Source organism: Amblyomma americanum, chromosome 8 (assembly GCF_052857255.1).
Source record: "Amblyomma americanum isolate KBUSLIRL-KWMA chromosome 8, ASM5285725v1, whole genome shotgun sequence".
NCBI lineage: Eukaryota > Metazoa > Arthropoda > Arachnida > Ixodida > Ixodidae > Amblyomma > Amblyomma americanum.
In genome coordinates, this window is record NC_135504.1 from 80,830,962 (window position 1) to 80,850,674 (window position 19,713).

At 46.4% G+C, this 19,713-nt stretch overlaps 3 protein-coding genes and 2 pseudogenes across 3 annotated transcripts in view; 2 read left to right on the plus strand and 3 right to left on the minus strand.

The window, feature by feature from the left end:
- Positions 1 to 6,235, plus strand: part of LOC144102540 (uncharacterized) — a 62,528-nt gene extending 56,293 nt beyond the window's left edge. The window contains exons 7-8 of the mRNA XM_077635788.1: positions 5,122 to 5,216; positions 6,159 to 6,235. Coding sequence (XP_077491914.1) covers positions 5,122 to 5,216; positions 6,159 to 6,235 — 172 coding nt within the window. The remainder of the gene's footprint in view (positions 1 to 5,121; positions 5,217 to 6,158) is intronic.
- Positions 1,725 to 4,694, minus strand: LOC144101555 (uncharacterized; annotated as a pseudogene).
- Positions 6,236 to 7,272: 1,037 nt separating the features above from the next.
- Positions 7,273 to 9,147, minus strand: LOC144102541 (uncharacterized). Its single transcript, XM_077635789.1, has 2 exons — positions 8,422 to 9,147; positions 7,273 to 7,278 (listed from the first exon to the last, which is right to left on the minus strand). Exons 1-2 carry the CDS (start codon positions 9,145 to 9,147, stop codon positions 7,273 to 7,275), a joined length of 732 nt encoding a protein of 243 aa, XP_077491915.1.
- Positions 9,148 to 9,471: 324 nt separating this feature from the next.
- On the plus strand, positions 9,472 to 14,511 carry LOC144102542 (uncharacterized). Its single transcript, XM_077635791.1, has 2 exons — positions 9,472 to 10,077; positions 14,458 to 14,511. Exons 1-2 carry the CDS (start codon positions 9,472 to 9,474, stop codon positions 14,509 to 14,511), a joined length of 660 nt encoding a protein of 219 aa, XP_077491917.1.
- A 578-nt stretch (positions 14,512 to 15,089) lies between these two features.
- LOC144100476 (uncharacterized) lies at positions 15,090 to 16,488 on the minus strand (annotated as a pseudogene).
- Between the last annotated feature and the right edge of the window lie 3,225 nt (positions 16,489 to 19,713).

Consider the following 19,713-nt stretch of genomic DNA (forward strand, 5'->3'; position numbering starts at 1 on the left):
TTGTCTTCCAACTCGTATGTTTCCGGAAGCTATTCTGTAGCTATCCTAGCACCCCGTTATTCTTCATCCAAGCTAGCAGTCTGTCGTTTATAATCTGCATCACCACTCTGTAAAACCACAGATGTCACTGTTATGGGACAGTAGTTACTTACGTCAGCTTTGTCCCCCTTTTCCTTATATATCGTGTTCATTCTACTTAATCGCCATTCATCGGAGACTTTGCCATACACTATTATTTTATTCACTACCTGTACTAATATTTGCTTGGCTTTTGGTTCTAGCTTCTTTATTAACATAATCAGAATAATATCTGGACCTGTTGATGTGCCACTTGGAACCTTTTTCTCTGCCCTTTCCCACTCTCTTTGCTCAAGTGAAGGAATTGCAGTAACTGGTCTATCCTCTTCCGATAAATTATGTGCAACATGTCTCAAAATTTTTGTCATTCTTGTTCCTATGTGTTTCATTGCTTAATTCTCTTCTAGTCGAAAACCTTGATCTGCAACAGTAAACCTTTTCTTTAGCCTAGTCTCATTACTCATTGCATTTAGATGTTTCCAGAATTTTTGAGCTGCTTCTCTATCCTTTTGATTTACTTTTGACATCCATTGGGCACCCTTTCTTCTAATTTTCTCATTAATCAAATAGGATGCTTATCTTCTACACTTTATGAAGGTACCCCCATTTTCTGTCTACTTCAACTTGTGGTTCCCCCCTCTACTTGGAATATCGGTTCCCTGGACGTTTCCTGACATTTATATATTGCCCTCTGGACCTCCTCATCGTACCAACCCTTGGATTTGCGCCTTTTTCCTTTTCGCTTTACTCGCACCTTAGCTAGCTCCAGCTCAAGTAATCGAGTTAATTTGGTATATAAGTCCATTCTTTTTCATTATCCTCAAAAATTACTTTCTCAATTTGTTTGGATGCTCTTTCCAATTGCCTTTCTGAATAAAAATTCCCCTCTGATTGTTCATCTCGCTTCAGTCCTACATTGTTCTCTTCTGAAACTCAGATTGATACGTTTGTGGTCACTACCTAGACGTCTGGAACCATGTTCATCTATGCTCATTACCTCTAATATAATATACATCCTCTATGACAGTGCATAACCAATCGTTCAGTGCAGACTCCTTGTCTCCCATGTTATGGGCCCTCCACACTTCTCGGTACTGTTGCACAGATCAATATCATGCCTGTCACATATACCCAGCAGCATGCTTCCTGTCGAATCTGTGTACTCATCCAGGTCTTCTGTATGTGCATTCATGCTGCCTATTCTAATTATATCGTCTTGTTTTCCTAGCTCAACAATATCGCTTGCAATACATTCTAACATTTTCCTGTTTTTCTCTTTGGAATTAGCTCCTGTGCACAGGTATACAAAGCAAAGGAGTGTTTGCTCCTCTGCCACTTTTCCTTTTAGCCATATATGTTCCTCTCATGCCAGTTTAACCCTTTGAAAATTCATACTTTTATGAATGAATGCCCCAATTCCACTCCCTTTCTGCTGCCCTCTGTTCTATTGCAATATTCTCACGCGTAGTCTGGGTTACAGGGTGGTTGCTCCATGTCTCTAAGATGCGTTTCCACTAAACCATGTAACATTATTTCTTCATGCCTTAACGGTTCTTGTATTTCCTCCCATTTCACTATATTCCTGCCACCTTGCAGGTTAATGAAGCCCATATCTGAATTAACTGGGCCCTGGCGTTTGTGTCTATTTATTCTCCTATGGTTCCATCGTCCTTTTGACCTTGGTTTTTCGTTCTCTGCACTGGTTCCCTCAGAGCTCTGGGTCCCCCCGAAAAAAGCTGTTGCCTGGCAACCTATCCTACTACCCACCCTGTTGCCAGTGGCAGCACCGTAGTGATTGCCATCCTGTACAAAAAGGTAGGGGCTTGCCTCGTACACTTCCCTTTTAACTTTCAATACTTCGTATCCTAGTTGTCAACTCATTAACCTAATTACACGGTTAGCCTCAAAGACCCTCCTTTCCGCTTCGCTAGCCTGCCTCTGGACCTCTGGGATTGTGCATATTGTCACATGCACACTCTCAGAGGCCTCTCTAAGCCTACGGATCCCGACTTCTAACTGCTTCTCGATATTGCCGCGAACATTTGCAGTGTTTGTTCATTCTTCAAATCTGCCGCCACACAAATTTATCTCGATTTTTTTGTGACCAAAGACGTGACTAGGATTACCTCGATTGATCGCAGCCAGGCAGAGCCGATTCTACGTTTTTTCTGGAATGTTCTAGTAACTTTGCATGCTTTATCTGGAAAGTTCGCCATCAGCTTTAAATTGAGCACGGCTGACGGCGGCGGGCATTCTGTTCGACGACAGCCAAGCACGCTTGTCGCTTCGCCGCCGCCAAGTGACTCAGTCCATTTTGGGCGCATGAGACCAATAAACAGTTTTCTTTTAGAAGACCTCTTTTGTCCGTCTTCATCGCTGCTTCGACTGCCGTCACCAATACGTGATATTTGGTGGAGGTGCTGGGTAGCCTTCCATATTCTGGACGCCCCCTTTCAAGTCGTGAAGCCAGCCCTCAGCGCTTCACACCCGAGGACGAGCCAGCAGCTCAGCGAGCCAGCCGACGTCTCCAGGGAGAGGAGCCTGAGTTTGGGACACTGCCCGACTGCACCAGACAGCGAAAAGACGCTGCTACAAGCACCGCAAGCTAGCCGAAGATGTCGACACCGATCATACTGCAGCAGCCACGGGTGCCGCCAACTTTCAATGGATCCCTAGGTGAAGACCCTGAAGAACGAACAAACACTGCAAATGTTCGTGGCTCCTCGCCTTCAGGATATCGGTGAGACCAGCATTTATAACGACAAGGTGTTCGCCATCTATGTTGCCCCCCACCACTTCCTGGGCTATGGCCATTGCATCTACCATACACTTCCCTGATTGGGCCTCCACGTGCACCCGCCTTTCCGCCTTCACTGTCATCAAAACGCCTCCCTCAACCCTCGCCATGTTTGAGCGACCGACTACCAGAACTGTCCTGCGTTCTAACTGCTCGCTTCCTGACTGTGACTGTTGCCCTCCGGATCGCAGTAGCTGTCTCACCCGCAGCCGTACGCTACTGTCGCGAGTCTCCGTGCCCGTTTTTTACCTGTCTTCCCCTCTCAATGCCTGCTTTGCTACAGCACTGTAGGATCGATGAGCCTCGTCCCCCACCTGACACTGCTTCGAACCGGGGTGCCCTGCTGGCCGCGACCTGAGCGCTTCTAGCTGCTCTTCTAGCTAGGTGTGCTTTTCCCGCTCCTCCTTAAGCTCGCCGAAAATTCGCTCCAACAGGTCGGCATTAGCCTCCTCTCTCTTAAGCGACTCGGCGACTTGAGTTTCTAGCTTAATCCGTTCCTCTCGTTCTACCTTCAGGTTCCATTGGAGATTTTTAATCCTAGCTGCCCACTCCCCTTTCAACGTCCGAACGGCCTCCTCAAAACGCTTACATATCTTGCATGCTCAAAAACGTATTATCAACATCAACTAGCGGGAAGGCTGGTGCCACCGTCAGTGCAATTTTAACTCGATAGCATTAAGGAGCCCGTGTTCAGAAAAGCCTGTGTTAACGTTAACGTCGCATACCATTAGCGAGAAATCAACCAATAATGCTGACAGAAGGAACGAAGCTATAGCGCCTAAGTGGAGCTGTGCGGCCTTATCGCTACGTCCACTGGATTGTGAGCAAACTGCCAACCATTTCAGGTGGCAGTTAAATTAATGATTGCTTGTGAGAGGTTGCTCGGGACCGGTGGCAGCACCTGTCATCACTGGTCAGTGGCGCATCGCTTAATCACGTAAAATATATGGCTATGCACAGCTCAGTGTCTAGTTGCGCAACAAGTGTAATATTCTTGGTGACAGATGTTTACATCATTGTTTCAATGATTTGACCTATTGGCTTATATTTTCCGAGTTCTATATCTTATGAATCGTCTTATTACACAGCAAATCGTTGCTCCTTTCTCTTCCTGCTCAAGCGCTGTGCAGTTACTGCATGTATATAGCGGAATAAGCAGTGATCCAGCAAACTTAGTTATTCGTCCGTTCGAAATTACATGGTTCCTAGCACACGCACTCCCGAGAGAGAAAGAGAGAGTGTGAGAGAGGGAGTTTTCAACTGCATTAGACAAGAAAACAAATGCAAATAATTATTCGCGGATATACTGGTGGATTTGCCGAACGAGCATGCGGCTCGATGATATTAGCCTAGGTTGACTAAATTCCTTTTGTATTTCAGTTAGCGAGCAAGATGTGGCAGAGATGGACATGGTTTTGTTTGTGTGGAAATCAGCCGTTCAAAATTCTTGCTTCCATTGTGTTTCACCCGATTGGCAGTGAAAGAGCCTTTGGGTGGTTAGATGATCGGATTGTTTTGTTGTGCCGAAATCTTCGTTCTTCTCTAAATAACGTTTTATTGCACTAAATCTCCACAACACTTTAATAAGAATAAGGGAATGGAAAGCGGTGTTGGTTTTGCATCTTCGTCATATTTTCAACAGGATAGAAAAATCGGCTACAGTGCTTAGCGTTTGTGTGCTTTTCTGCGCGGTGGTGGGAAGACCATGATGAATGTGATTAGCGTCGAGGTATTGGCTGCTGTACTATTTATTGCACGATTAAATTTCGCTCGTGTCGGAAACAATTTCTTCATGAGACCTGTTTTACCATAGAATCATGTCGGCCAGACTGAGCGTTAAGTAACATAAGGTTATCAAACATTGTGGCTGACTGTGGCTGTGCTCAGCTCTCTAAATGCACTTAAATTTTAGCACCGGGACTGCGTAACCAGGATCATTTTCGAAGCACTCAGCATACTCAGGAATAGTTAGACAGGCGGATTAGGAGGGGTGAGTTTTTTTTTTTTTTTGCAAACAGTGCAGTGGCTTTTTAGAGGCTGAGGAAAGTTTTGTTTTTCTATGTGCCGTGCGCAAGTGTTTCAGTGGTTCCAACAATGCTCTCGGAGTGCATAGAAGTCAGGCTTTTCAATAAAATTGTGCTTGGTATTGAAATCTCTCTTCGTATTAGGCACTTTTCTTGTCCTCCTCTAAGCTTTGTCTTCGTCTTTGGGGCGGTTCAGCAATAGAGTGCGCTTTATCTTTTCAGTTACGAGCCTGAACTTTTTCCGGGACTGACATATCGCCCAGAGCATCCCCGCGTCACTGTTATAATATTTGCCTCCGGCAAAATAGTATTCACAGGTGAGGCCTCCTTCCTGTACTTTTTTGCTCTGCTTTATACCCTTGTGGTTCTGATCATATGCACGTTTGTAATTAGGGACCACTATTGAGGAAATAATGCATTATTCTGTATATCGAACAGTTAGGACATTGCTTTGAAAGTCCCGTGCAAAAATGTACCACTGTTTTGCACGCTTATCGAACTCGTGGCAAGTGGTGCTTCTCCTAATGGACCTTTTCTATCACCTCGCTTTCATGCGGTTAGGACAACCTAAGGAAGCCTAGTGGCTGTTTTTCCTGCTGAGCTTTGGTCTCCTGGTTGGCGAAGGTGTTGCTGGAATGAACTGTACCATTCTCGGAATGAAAATATTCTGTTTATCATTTACTGCTAAGAGGGTCAGACAACCTCCGATAGGCAATGGCTTGTTGCAAAGCACCATCTGCTGCGACTTCGACGTGCAGCAGTTTGGGTCAAGCAACGCCTAAGGAGCGGTGCACTTCCCGCATGCTGGTGGGCCGCTGTAAGAAATGCCTCACTAGTTTTGTGCAGTGTATTGCTGCTTGCATGTTAGAGATAAGCATGTTTATTGCCGCTTTTATGCATCGAATTATCACATATCAATCTGTTTCACGATCTTTGAGTTCGATATACCGGAATTCAAGTGTAGTGATTGGACGTGTTCTTCGTGGAGCACATTTTCAAGACGGGGAAGTAAGGGTGCTTATATCATTTTGTGGAAGCTTTCATTATATGGCGACAAGTAAAGTTCACAAAGCCGCAGGATAGTAGGCTCATTGCTTTAGGCGATTTTTGTGACACACATAGGTTTTAGCGAGAGCAGATAACGACATGGTGGCTATAGCAAAATATTGCATTGCATTGCGTGCGCCCTTGCCAGCAACACTGAATCTAATTGCAGGCCGCAAGGTGATTACTGCTGAGTAAACCTTGTTTTCATGCAGGCAGCAAAACTAAGGATGCAATATATGAAGCATTCAGCGATATTTACCCACTGCTGAGGACTTGTCGCATTGATTGATGGTGCAGTGTCACGGCAGCTGAATGAAATCAATGGCATCCTGTATGTCACGTTTTTTGACGGAATGTCAAGTTTTGCGATTCACCCCGACCAGACGAGTTTGCGCCAAACTCTTCATTTCATCAGCTAATTTTTTGTGTGCTCAGTGTTCAACCCGTATGCATAATTTCCTTGTAATCTCGTTCATGTTCCATGTCATGATTGTTGCAAGTTGCAATGAAACATGTACTGTCGAATTTTAAAAACTTTATTTACTTTAACGCAAAATGTGCTATGTGGGTGACTGTACTATGTTTTTTCACCCTAATAAATGTGTTCATGAACTTTTAGACATGCTCCTCTGGGCTATTTTTCGATGTACTGCTGTAGTCAACTTGGTTATGAAGAGCACGTACAAAGAGTTGATAATTTTTAAACTTATACCATGTGATGTTGGTGACTTGCAGAATAACGCTTAAATCTTATTATATAACTTATACCCTCACACTAGGCAATTTTATCTCTCTTTCGAATCAAATGGCACTGCCTTTTAACCTCAGTAACCGTCTCATACACAGGAGCATATTATGTGGTTCGGTTCGAATGACGTTCGCCACCGAGTGAGTTTAGGGAAGTCATTCGTATTCGATCTCGAACCGAATGTGCACTGTGGACACCAGATGTGCACGAGAAACAAGCAACGTAAAAAAGGTAGGGGGTCTGGTGAAGGTATGAAGCTTTAACGTTTGAGTTGTGGTATAAAAGTAGTAATGTTGGTGCGAAACTATTAGCACTGTAGGCTGTCGTAGATGGCTGTTACTTACCAGCTTAGCAGCGACTAACGGCAGCAGCCGAGCATGAAGCACGGCCCTGCCTGTGGCCGTAGAATATTTTGGGTTCTGCGTTTCTTGTTATTTGGCGCTCCACGTGTGTTAAGCTCGCAAACATTTAAAACTGTAACTGTGCACTTCTACTTTTCGAAGTTAATTTCATGCTTCGTGCTTCTCTGCCATGTCAGCCCTATTGTTTGTTTACATTTATGGAACTTTAGGTTGACTTTATACCTGTTTTGATGACAAAAGGGCTGCAGCATGACCAGAAATAGTATTTTACACCTATGATATTGCACAGAAATATTTTCTCCCGCATTAAAAATGCTACTGAACAAGTTTGAACACCTTTTAAGAGCACTAATGCTCTTAATTGTACAATTTTGTTTCTTTGATCGTCATTGCTATCGTACTGATGAAGAAAACATACACTCGCCAAGGTTCAAAGAAAATAAGAAGGAATTGACGTTTCGGCGCCCGTACGGGTGCCTTGATCACAAAGAAGCGAAGGACGGGCAGGTGAGCTATATATGGGCAGTTTTTTGAAGGGTGCGCAGGTATATCTCTGGGAGATTGCCACGGGTCCGGTTAATCGTGTTCGGCGTGGATTGAATGCACAATGATTCTATGAGAAGGCGTTTTGGTAATGATTTTCCTTTGCAATTACACGTGCTGCGTCCCAGTCGATGGTATGGCCAGTTTCTTGATGATGTTGCGCCAAAGCGTTTGAGATAGATTTTCCTTTGGCGACGTCATTTTGGTGCTGTTTGAGCCTTGTCTTGAATTTGCCTGTTTCTCCGATATAGGAAGCGTCGCAATCATGACAGGAGATCTTGTAGATCACGCCTGGAAAGCTATCGATGTCAAGAGGGTCCTTGACTCGCAAGAGTCGTTGCCGAAGTTTGCACGATGGGACGTGGGCCACATGAATGTTATAATCTGAAAAGATGCGAGCAAGGTTCTCACTCACACCGTGGGCATACGGAATCGGCACCCGCTTCTTTGCGCATGCGTCAGTTCGGATAGTCGGAGCAGAGGCGCGTCGTTCTTGGGATCGTAGTATTTGGGCTGGGTAACCGTTCCGTATCAGGTCTTGCCTTTCCTGTTTCACTTCTGCTGCTCTGCGCTTAGGACTTGAGCATATCCTAATTGCGCGGTTGAACAGAGACGCCGCGACTGAGCGCTTGTGCCCGATGGGATGAGATATGTTTAGGTACCTTCCGGTGTGAGTGGGTTTACGATAGACGGTGGTTTGCAGAGAATGCGGTGAGCGTTCCACGAGGACGTCGAGGAAAGCGATGTGGCCATCCCTTCCTCCTCTAGGGTGAACTGAATGCTTTGCTGGAACGTGTTGAGGTGCGCTAGAAACCTGTGTACGTCTGGCCGGTTGATGACAGAGAAGCAGTAGTCGACATAGCGTACAAAAAACTGCGGTGGGGGGTCGAATGAGGCAGGTGCTGCGGATTCTATTGATTCTAAGGCAAGGTTAGCACATACTACAGAAACTGAGGCACCCATGGCTGTTCCGAAAGTCTGTCTGTAGAAGTTCTTGTTGAAGGTGAAATAAGTATTCGAGAGGCAGAATTTTAGGAGTCGGCAGAGGTCGTCGGCTTCAATCGGGGTTCGTTCAGGCAAAGTCGTGTCTTCGTTCAGGGCTTTCTTGCAACACTCCACCGCAAAATCCACAGGCACAGATGTGAACAGAGACTTCACATCGAAAGAAGCCATTACTTGGGTGTCGTCAATGGGCACATTCTTCAGCTTCTCGACGAAGTCGCTTGCATTCCGGACGTGTGTGGCGGTTTTTCCCGCTAGAGAGGCCAGCACCCGGTGAAGGTAGCCAGAGAACTTGTTCAGCGGGGACCGTGTAAAGTCCACAATTGGACGGAGCGGTGTGCCCTCCTTGTGCACTTTTGGTACGCCGTAGATGGCAGGAGCGGCGCCATTGTGACACAGTAGCTTGTTGTAGATATATTGACCGTCGGACGGGGGGACGTATTTGAATACATCAGCGAGAAGCTTCTGAAGTTCAGCTTCTATCTTTCTGGTCGGGTCCCGGTTTATCTTTGTATAGGTATTTTTGTCCTCCAAAAGTGCCGACATCTTTTTTATATATTCAGTCTGATCTAGCACCACAGTGGCGTTCCCCTTGTCGGCCGGAAGGATCACGATTGCCTCATTCTTTTGTAATCTTTTGAGGGCTTCCTTTTCAGGGCGTGGGAGTGCGCTGTCTTTTTCTTTTCGTAACTTTGAAAGTGCACCGATGGCACGAGAACGTGCTTGGTCGCGTAGGCTGGCGTCAATCTTTCTCCACGCCCTGAAAAGGAAGCCCTCAAAAGATTACAAAAGAATGAGGCAATCGTGATCCGTCCGGCCGACAAGGGGAACGCCACTGTGGTGCTAGATCGGACTGAATATATAAAAAAGATGTCGGCACTTTTGGAGGACAAAAATACCTATACAAAGATAAACCGGGACCCGACCAGAAAGATAGAAGCTGAACTTCAGAAGCTTCTCGCTGATGTATTCAAATACGTCCCCCCGTCCGACGGTCAATATATCTACAACAAGCTACTGTGTCACAATGGCGCCGCTCCTGCCATCTACGGCGTACCAAAAGTGCACAAGGAGGGCACACCGCTCCGTCCAATTGTGGACTTTACACGGTCCCCGCTGAACAAGTTCTCTGGCTACCTTCACCGGGTGCTGGCCCCTCTAGCGGGAAAAACCGCCACACACGTCCGGAATGCAAGCGACTTCGTCGAGAAGCTGAAGAATGTGCCCATTGACGACACCCAAGTAATGGCTTCTTTCGATGTGAAGTCTCTGTTCACATCTGTGCCTGTGAATTTTGCGGTGGAGTGTTGCAAGAAAGCCCTGAACGAAGACACGACTTTGCCTGAACGAACCCCGATTGAAGCCGACGACCTCTGCCGACTCCTAAAATTCTGCCTCTCGAATACTTATTTTACCTTCAACAAGAACTTCTACAGACAGACTTTCGGAACAGCCATGGGTGCCTCAGTTTCTGTAGTATGTGCTAACCTTGCCTTAGAATCAATAGAATCCGCAGCACTTGCCTCATTCGACCCCCACCGCAGTTTTTTGTACGCTATGTCGACGACTGCTTCTCTGTCATCAACCGGCCAGACGTACACAGGTTTCTAGCGCACCTCAACACGTTCCAGCAAAGCATTCAGTTCACCCTAGAGGAGGAAGTGGATGGCCACATCGCTTTCCTCGACGTCCTCGTGGAATGCTCACCGCATTCTCTGCAAACCACCGTCTATCGTAAACCCACTCACACCGGAAGGTACCTAAACTTTCAGTCATCTCATCCCATCGGGCACAAGCGCTCAGTCGCGGCGTCTCTGTTCAACCGCGCATTTAGGATATGCTCAAGTCCTAAGCGCAGAGCAGCAGAAGTGAAACAGGTCAGGCAAGACCTGATACGGAACGGTTACCCAGCCCAAATACTACGATCCCAAGAACGACGCGCCTCTGCTCCGACTATCCGAACTGACGCATGCGCAAAGAAGCGGGTGCCGATTCCGTATGCCCACGGTGTGAGTGAGAACCTTGCTCGCATCTTTTCAGATTATAACATTCATGTGGCCCACGTCCCGTCGTGCAAACTTCGGCAACGACTCTTGCGAGTCAAGGACCCTCTTGACATCGATAGCTTTCCAGGCGTGATCTACAAGATCCCCTGTCATGATTGCGACGCTTCCTATATCGGAGAAACAGGCAAATTCAAGACAAGGCTCAAAGAGCACCAAAATGACGTCGCCAAAGGAAAATCTATCTCAAACGCTTTGGCGCAACATCATCAAGAACCTGGCCATACCATCGACTGGGACGCAGCACGTGTAATTGCAAAGGAAAAATCATTACCAAAACGCCTTCTCATAGAATCATTGTGCATTCAATCCACGCCAAACACGATTAACCGGACCCGTGGCAATCTCCCAGAGATATACCTGCGCACCCTTCAAAAAACTGCCCATATATAGCTCACCTGCCCGTCCTTCGCTTCTTTGTGATCAAGGCACCCGTACGGGCGCCGAAACGTCAATTCCTTCTTATTTTCTTTGAACCTTGGCGAGTGTATGTTTTCTTCATCAGTATGAATTTTCCCCGCCAGACGGGATTACGTCGAACCCTAGACTTCATTGCTATCGTTTGAGAATAACATTTTTTTACTTAGTAGCTCCAAAAAAAGTCTGATAACATTCAGGTGCATCTAATGTCATTTGATTAGAATGACATTAAGTTTTCCAATGTGACAGGGGTATTAGTTTGTGAGCATTATTACGTCGTCAGGAACAACTCCAGGCGCTGTGCCCAAACACTCATTCAGATTCAGTTCTCCTGTGTCCATGACGCACTGGTGCATGCAGTTCTTCCCATGAATTGCACTAGAAAAATATTGTACCACGTTTTTGCTCATTAAAGTGCTAAGTACTCCTGTAATATACAAAAGTGAAAATATTGATAGCCAAATTTGAATGGCTGCTGCAGCTAATTATCAGGAACTGGGAGAAAGAAACGATATCATGTTTTTCTGCTCTGCGTAGTAGTGCGACAACATAGTACTGCGCATTCACCACCTGCCTCAAGAAGGACAAATGAGAAAGCGACAGACGAAGGGATAAGTACTATTATATTTCTATCTGCAATGTTGTCACTGTTTTGATGTACCACTGCAATTACTTTCCCCAACGACATGAAAGCTTACAACAAAAATTCAGTTCGTAATATGGACCTTCTGGACCATCCTATTAGACTGACTATATCATTCACTTACCTTTCTGCTAAATAAATCTAAGGTATCACTTATTTGAGCGTTTTAGTGGCCAGGAGACAGCTGGATGGGGGGCTCCTGTTCCAAAAAGATATAATTGTCAAGGTCGAGGCATTCTACAGCATTAACGACAGAGTGGCAAGTATCGTACTTAAGCTGAATAAGAGATACAAGCTGAATGTTGTGCATTCATGCATGAGATAGTCGAAAAGCTCTAAAAAGAAGTGGAATCCGCAATGTGTAAGACAAAAACTCTGTACACACAAGTGACAGCCAATGTGTCATCACGGTAGTGTTGTCGAGTGTTCTGGCAGTTGGCGCTGCTCCCACGCAGAGGCACACAAGCCTAAGAAACCTGACGGCAATTCACACGAAAACAGCTATATGCAGAGTACTTTTAACATTAAAGTACAAGTGTTCGGAACTGAGTCCGACAGCATTACGGCTTCTTCAGAAGGGGCTCTCTCGGTAACGATCGATGAAGACCCTTTCAATGCTTTGCTCTCTCGGCTCCTCTCTTTCGGGCTTGCTTTATGCCCGTGGTAGCATGACAGCATGCTTTCTTGCATCGGCTGGAATTTCTGACAAAAGGATGCTCCGGCAGGGGAGGGCGCATTTCCGCGACGGCTCCATGGCTGTTGGCACCAGGACCGGGCATGTGGGTGACACCTGTAGGGCAGAGAGGAGAGTTTGTGCTTCATCGGTGAGCATGGTGCCGGGCTTTAATAGCAAGCCAATGGAGGGAGCTTTCTGGAATCGGTCTAGGTTTGGGGAGGGGAAGAAGCTAATAACATTTATGAGTTAGTGGTCAGGGAAAATGCAGTGGACAGCACAATGGTACGGCAGAAGAGGTATTCCCCTTTAACCAGGGACGAGGGCCTTAGCAAGCGAACAGTTATAATATTGCAAATATCATTATGGAGCGTGCAAAAGAAGTAAGCGCTGGGATAGTTAGGATAGTGGTAAGCTCTCAGAAACAAGGGCAAATTATGCATTTGAAAAACTGCAAGTTATGAGACCGTTAGACTTGTACATGGAACTTAACTGATGAAAGAAATCTGTGAACGTGAAGCAACTGAGCAAGAACTTTAAATGTGAAGAGAAGCTGGCATGCTCTATGTGCCGTACGTAGCATAAAAGCTGTCAAGTTGAGGCTAGGCAGTAAAAAAAATCAGATATATCAAAAAATGACAAACAGGGCAAGGCTATTATTATATGTTTCAGGGAATAAAAATGGCTGAGAAACTCTAAAAAGATGTTTTCAGTACCCGAAATAATAAAGATGACATGACATAAGCAGTGGTACAGATGAGCTGTACATTCAGCTGGTAGCGAAAGAGGAAGTAAGCAAAGCCTTCCAAGAAATGAAACGAAGGAAAGCGGCTGCTGAGAATCAGGTAACTGCAGATACGTTGAAGGGTAGCGAGGAGGCTGTGCTAGAAGAACTAGCCACTCTGTATAGGCAGTGTCCCACGACCTGTAACATATCGAGATCCTGGAGAAACGCTCACATTAACATTAGAAAGAGACATCAAGGACGTAGTAAAGTACAGACCGATCAGCTTACTGAACACTGCCTACGAGGTATATACTAGGGTAACTGCTTAGAGAATTATAGGAACATTATTCATCAGTTAACGAAAATACAGGCTATTCGTCAGCTGATCATGCTGGCACTATCAGTCTGATGTTGGATGAGGGATTCGGAATTGCTTTAGACGGAACCACCGGTCAGGAACGACGCTTGCTCTGAACACCGCCACCACCACCAGGACAGGACTGCCGACGAGTTAAAGGAGTTGGAATTTGGGAGGAAGGTTACGAGAGGGATTATTTACATTTATATGCAAGATAGAGATCAAAATGAACTGCTCTCCGAAGAGAGGTTAAGGCAGGATCGTAATGGATGATCCCAAAATGGAGCATCCCAAAATGGAGCACACAAGAGGAGCATGATTCACTGCACTCGCCGTCCAGCTTTTATACAGTTCTCCGTCCCTAGATTCCCCAGGTTTAGGACGTCTCTGCCAGAGTGGGAGTGGCCTAAAACGTATTATCGCGCACAAACAGGCTCCACCGCACGCAGGGACACGCCCTCGTCGGGTGTCGAGTCCGGGAGAGAGGAGGATGCCCGCGGGTCCACTCCGACTGCGGAGGGGATGATCTCATAGATAGCCGAAAGATCCCATGCACCACTGACACCTGTTCTTTAGATGTCAGTCGACGCGCCGGGCAAGATCGCATGGTCGGGTCAAGAAGCCGGAAGGAGTCGCTTCGTCATTTGCCATGCCTGCGAAGATTAGCGGACGGCGACCTCCAGCTCGCTGCCTTAACCCTACGCTTAAAGGGCCACAGAAAGGGGTGTTTGAGCTTGGCTCTAAAAAGTTTGAACTATGTAGAGTACAGGCCATCGAGCGTTCATGTCGCGTAGGAGACCTCATAAGCGAGCGCGAAATTTACAATTAATTTTTAAAAATTCCCGCTTTCGCACCTCGCGGCGACGCGTGGTGCCGGGCTTTTGCGCGGAAACCTGGCAGATGACGTCAAGTCTTGCAAATGACGTCAGCATCCGGGTGTAATTGTTGGTTCAAAGTGCCAAATTCTTTCAGACGTCACGCGCTACCGCTGCCGCCTCCACTCCGCACGCTCCACAGCCGGCGTAGGTAGGGCTGGCGCCGAGTGAGTTGGGCCAACACCACCTAGACTTTTTAAGGCCTCTCCACATTTGCGTGACGTCACCACACTGCGACGGCCCAGTAGGTTCGGCTTCCGCGCTCGCACGCATTTCGCGCATTTCAAAGTGCTGATTATGTCTCTCGAAAAGAAAATTACTTTTTTTTCAAATCGTGTTTTGCTTGCCCACACCCTAACCGAATGTTTTTTTTTGTTCTTGTTTCTTTGAAAGTATAAGCAATTACATTTTAGCAGACTTTTACTGACTTTATATCAAAGCGCGCATGTGTGAAGATACGTTCGTAATATTTTTTTTATTGAAAATGAACAACGCAGAGGACTTTCACAAGTCGTATTTTATTTTCAGATGAGAAACACGATCAGTAGGAGTAGGAGGTAAGGAAACTGTTACAGCACTGAATCATAAAATGCAGTAAGTGAAGCCAACAACAGAAAAGCTGTAAACAGAAAGCAAACAAAAGAAAATATGCAGAATATATAATACAATGCAAAAACTGGTTTCAAAACTAAAAAAAACTAACAAAAACGTCACAAGCACGCAGAGTAGTCAATTCTTCAATGTCTTCAATTTTCTCTTTTTCTTTTGCAGCCTTTTCAACTATGAGTTGATCATTTTTTCTTTTACAAAGGTTATTTAGAAGCGTGTTTGCTGCTGCACTTAGGACATAGTGCATTACCAACTGTGGAGTGTGCCCATTCTCACACACATCAAAGTCAATGCCGTCGTTTAACACATCATGTGTGAGTGCCAAGAGAGCCTCCTTTTGATTCGGTAGTGCATGAAACTGTGTCACATGCTGTTCGCTTCTCAGTTTGTCAAGAACTATCTCAGCAGTAAGAACAGCATTTACTATGGCAGGCTGTGGAAACTTGAGACTACCACGAGTCATGGCCTTGACTAACTCCCCACCTTCTACTTCAATTTCATCTTCTAGCATTAAATTTTCTTTGCAAGTCATGCATGACAGCTTTTTGAACGCAGCGTGGGCACAATAGCCAGCAACGTAAGTGGTTGCTGGGAGATTTGGCGCCTTGGCATAATCGTCGTCCGTTACCTCAATATCAAACACTTAAAGTACTGCCACCGCATCTGTTGCAGCCTCAAACTCTGGGAGCTCCAGAATGTTCTGCAGACGAAGCTTTCGCTCCGACTCATAGACTTGTCTTATGGAAATGTGGTATTGCGCACCGGAGAGTTGGCGGTATTTGCCAAACCTCTCTTCCAAGCAATCAGTCTGAAACTTTAATAAAAGTACATACTCGAAGTTCATTTCATCTAGGCAATGCCTAGTCACCTTTACCAAGGTGTCTGTCGTGAGTCGGAGCGCACTGTGAGTCTCTCTTGTAAGTATGCCTGTGTCAAATTTGAGAGACTGCCACAGATCTAGCCACTCCACTATACTTAACAGAAACTGGATCTGTGGATTTGACGCTGATGTAATCGGTGACTGCAGCTCATCACGAAGTCGAGTACCCTTGTTGCATGTCTTTACATTTAGAATGTTCCACCACTTTGTTATTGTTTCAAGGAACTGTGCAGTACCAGACACATGATCTAGCTCAAGTCTGGGCCCACATGCTCGCAGAGCTGCTGCCGTAGACGGGCTGAAAATCCTTAGCGCAAACTTGATATTCTGTCGCTCAATATTCGATGGGTTCAGAGATTTCGACGAAAGTGTTGGTGCTGATTTAATCAGCTGACCCTGTTCTTTCAAGTGAAGTTCTCGAAGTGTTTTAAATGAAGCTGTAAGTATAGGTGGCTTTATATTAGGTCCTATGGGGCTAGGAAAGAACATGCATGTTCTAGCATTTCGCTGATTGATCCAGTTATTCCTGACGCATTTTATTAAGTGTACAGGATCAACCAGAAAAAAGAGAGGACGTTTAGAGTCTGCAGGGTGTGGATACACACTCTGAAGTTTGCAGGGGGCCCCAAAAAGTGACATTGTTTTCCGGTTGATTGAGTTATTGTCCGCTATGACTGCGATTATACGCAACCCAACATGCTCTAGCTGAGTAATGATGCTATACAGAATAGTGTGAAGCTGCTGTGCGTTGATGCGCTCTACTGGCAGTATGTGCACAACATTCTTCTGACACGAAAGCAAGCTTTGCATCATAAAAACATTGGCTGTTTTTGCTGCATAAGGCCTTTTTGTAGCCGCATCAACAATTACTCCTCCCTTATAATCAAAATACGGCTGCAGGTGAATTTCGTCCATCATGAGTACAACAATTTTTTCATGCTCCGTCAATGCTGCGACAAGCTTCTTTGCATACGATTGGAAAGAAGTGCCTTGCTGTTCAGCTGCCGGGCTTACGCTGTAGGAGTTACATATACGACGTATTGTAGATTGATGGGGTAATCTAAGGTTTCCGAAACTGTGAAGGAACCTATAAGCATGCGGAGAAACTGTAAATAAAATGCTTGAGAATACCAGCAACTCTGCAGAATTTCGGGATGACCTGCTAAGCTTGACAAGAAGAAGAGAAACTTGCTCTTTCAAAAAACTAACTGCATTGGGTTGTTCAACATCTGCCAGTTCACAATTGAAGGCATCTTCAAGCAGGGAAAGTGCCAACTTAAGCAAACCATCAATTTTTTCTTCATGCTTAGACAATAATTTTCCGTGAAACGACTCTACAGCATCCAGCAGACCTATCAAGCAACGGATATCATGTACTGTGTGAGGGATGGTATCTATGCCATCAATTGTAGTCAGCTGCACATTTCGGTAATGAACTTTCACCGTGAGGTTCTCTAAGACCGTGACTGACGACAAAACACGAGGGACGTCTTCAACAGCAAGATTGAGAAAAAGGACGCAGGCAGGTCGAGAAATAACATTCCAAAAATATATATATAGTGATTGTTTATTTAAAATAACAAAAGGAAGGTAAAAGATGTTTGCTCACCCCGGCCATCTGCCATCACTAATCGGCGGCACCTGAGCTGGGGTAGCGGAAATAAAGGATAGCAGGTAGCTTGAAGAAGTGAAACGAAAGAGGTGAGGGGATGGCAGAAAAGAGATAGTGGTGAGGGCATATATACACTATTTACAAATTATTGTTCAATTGTTCAGGCTGCGCGCGTTCAGCCGCCGCGGCCGCCGGGGCGGGAGAGGGGGTGGCGCCGGTGAGGAGGCGGCGGGAGAGGATATGGCCCGGTGCACTCGGCCGGTCCGGGCTGCGCTGGGTCGCCGCTTCGTCTCCAAGGGGGGGGGGGGGGGGGGGGCGGGGGGAGGGCAGCAGGGGGGGAGCGCCGCGGTGCCCGTGACGTCGCCGGTGACGACGGTGGTGTCGTCACCGCTAGGCGCCGCCTGGAGTGCGGGTGGCGAGGGGGGGGCGGCCGGTAGTGCTGCGGACCGCCTGGAATGCGAATGGCTGCGCGCGTGCGCCAACAAACATAGAAACCACCGCGACACACGCGCACAGCACTTGCACACAACAGCTGGTGTGGGGCGGCCAGCTGTTTTAAGCGTCCGAGGTAGCACAAGCGGAGCGTTCAGTCACTGCATAACACTACCTGGCGCAGAACAGACGGGACGTCAGGCCCGTCTGTTCGAGAAAAACACACAAGCTCACCATTGTTCGCTCGCGGGTGCGCGCACTGCCCTGCGGCCACAACACCCCACCACTCCAAAAATCAGAAAGCTTGATTTGAGGAAGGCACTCCAGTAGAACTTGGAAAGTGTCAATCTTGTTCTTTGCTTCTTCCTCCTCGTGTGTCTGGAGTGACATGGCGATGGCATCTCGTAAAGAAGCTGCTTCAAGACGCATTCTCTTTTCAGTCGGTGCTTCTCGGGACGTAGTGGCAAGCGCAGAAAGGTACGTGGGACAGTTAGGGAATACACTGGGAATGGCGTCGGAGCTGAGACGAGCGATCTTCAATTTTGCCTCGACGACTTTGCCCGTTTTTGAGTCTACATACTTAGAAGTCCGAATGTCTGATTCTTTAAAGTGCCGCTCGCAGACCTGCAAAGCCCAGCGCAGATAAGGTTAGCATATTTAAGATGATTAATTCCATGGGTGCAATAGCAGTTAGTGCAGTGAAATATTTCAAATTTAGAATATTTCCAGCTCGCCCACTAGGCCATGTTGTAGCGCATTATGTACACACAGCTACGTCGCGGAATAAATATCACGCTTTTTCGACTTACCACTGAGCGCTTTCCGGGTTCGAAATCAGCACGTGGAATGGCTTTCAACCATTGCCTCCTTCTGTCAGCATCAGCTGGGAAAGTGAAGACGCGCACAGTCTTTTCTCCATCGTAATTCCCGCGGCAGCCGGGAACACAACAGTGTCCTGGCATTTTAACAAATGGCTCAGGAACTGTCACATGCGCACAGCACTTTCACAGACGTTTCCCAGGATTGCACTTCGAGTATTCACGTCCCGCAAGGAAGCTTCAGCAAATGACACAGAAAGAAAGGACGGCGGAGGAACAGCATGTAGCACACGACACGTGCAGCACATGTTCAAACACGACGGTAGTGATGTTTACAGCAATCGCGATGTCTCCTTTCAAATGATTGCTTCCAACAATTTACTAGAAAAACTGCACAAAGTAAGCTTTTAAAAGATTGAACAGTTTCCAGAAATGCGAACAAAGATTGTTACATTGAACCAGATATCTTTCATGTCTTTTAAAACGGTGAAATTCATTATCTTCAGTTTGCTATACGCAAATACGCCTCGGAGTACTCCGCACTTCAACAATTTCAAACAGCGCGGGAGGAGAACGGCGGCAGCGGCCGCCAGGAGATGTTGCCGCAGTGGTCGGCGGTGGCTTCTCCCGCGTCGTAGCGCGGTGACGTCACGCGTCGGAGGAGAAATCGTGGAGAGGCCTTAAAATACGGGGGTAGGTGGTGTTGGTTGGGCCGGCGGAGGAGCGCTGCCGTTTATACGTGCGAGAGTAGAGGGAAAGGCGCGAAGACGCGGAAGTTGAAATTTTGTCTGCATATAACTCACCTTCTACAAAACGCATTAAATAATTATTTATGGGAGATAATTATGAAACGACTTTTAACATCCCAAACAACCGCACCTTTTTTGAGATCCCCTTTATGGGTCCCTTTAACGTCTTCTACCAACAATGAGGCCACATTAGTTCCCTGAGCTTAGTCATAGGCATTTGGGAAAAATAGTGGCCGCTGGTTCACTTAGTTCC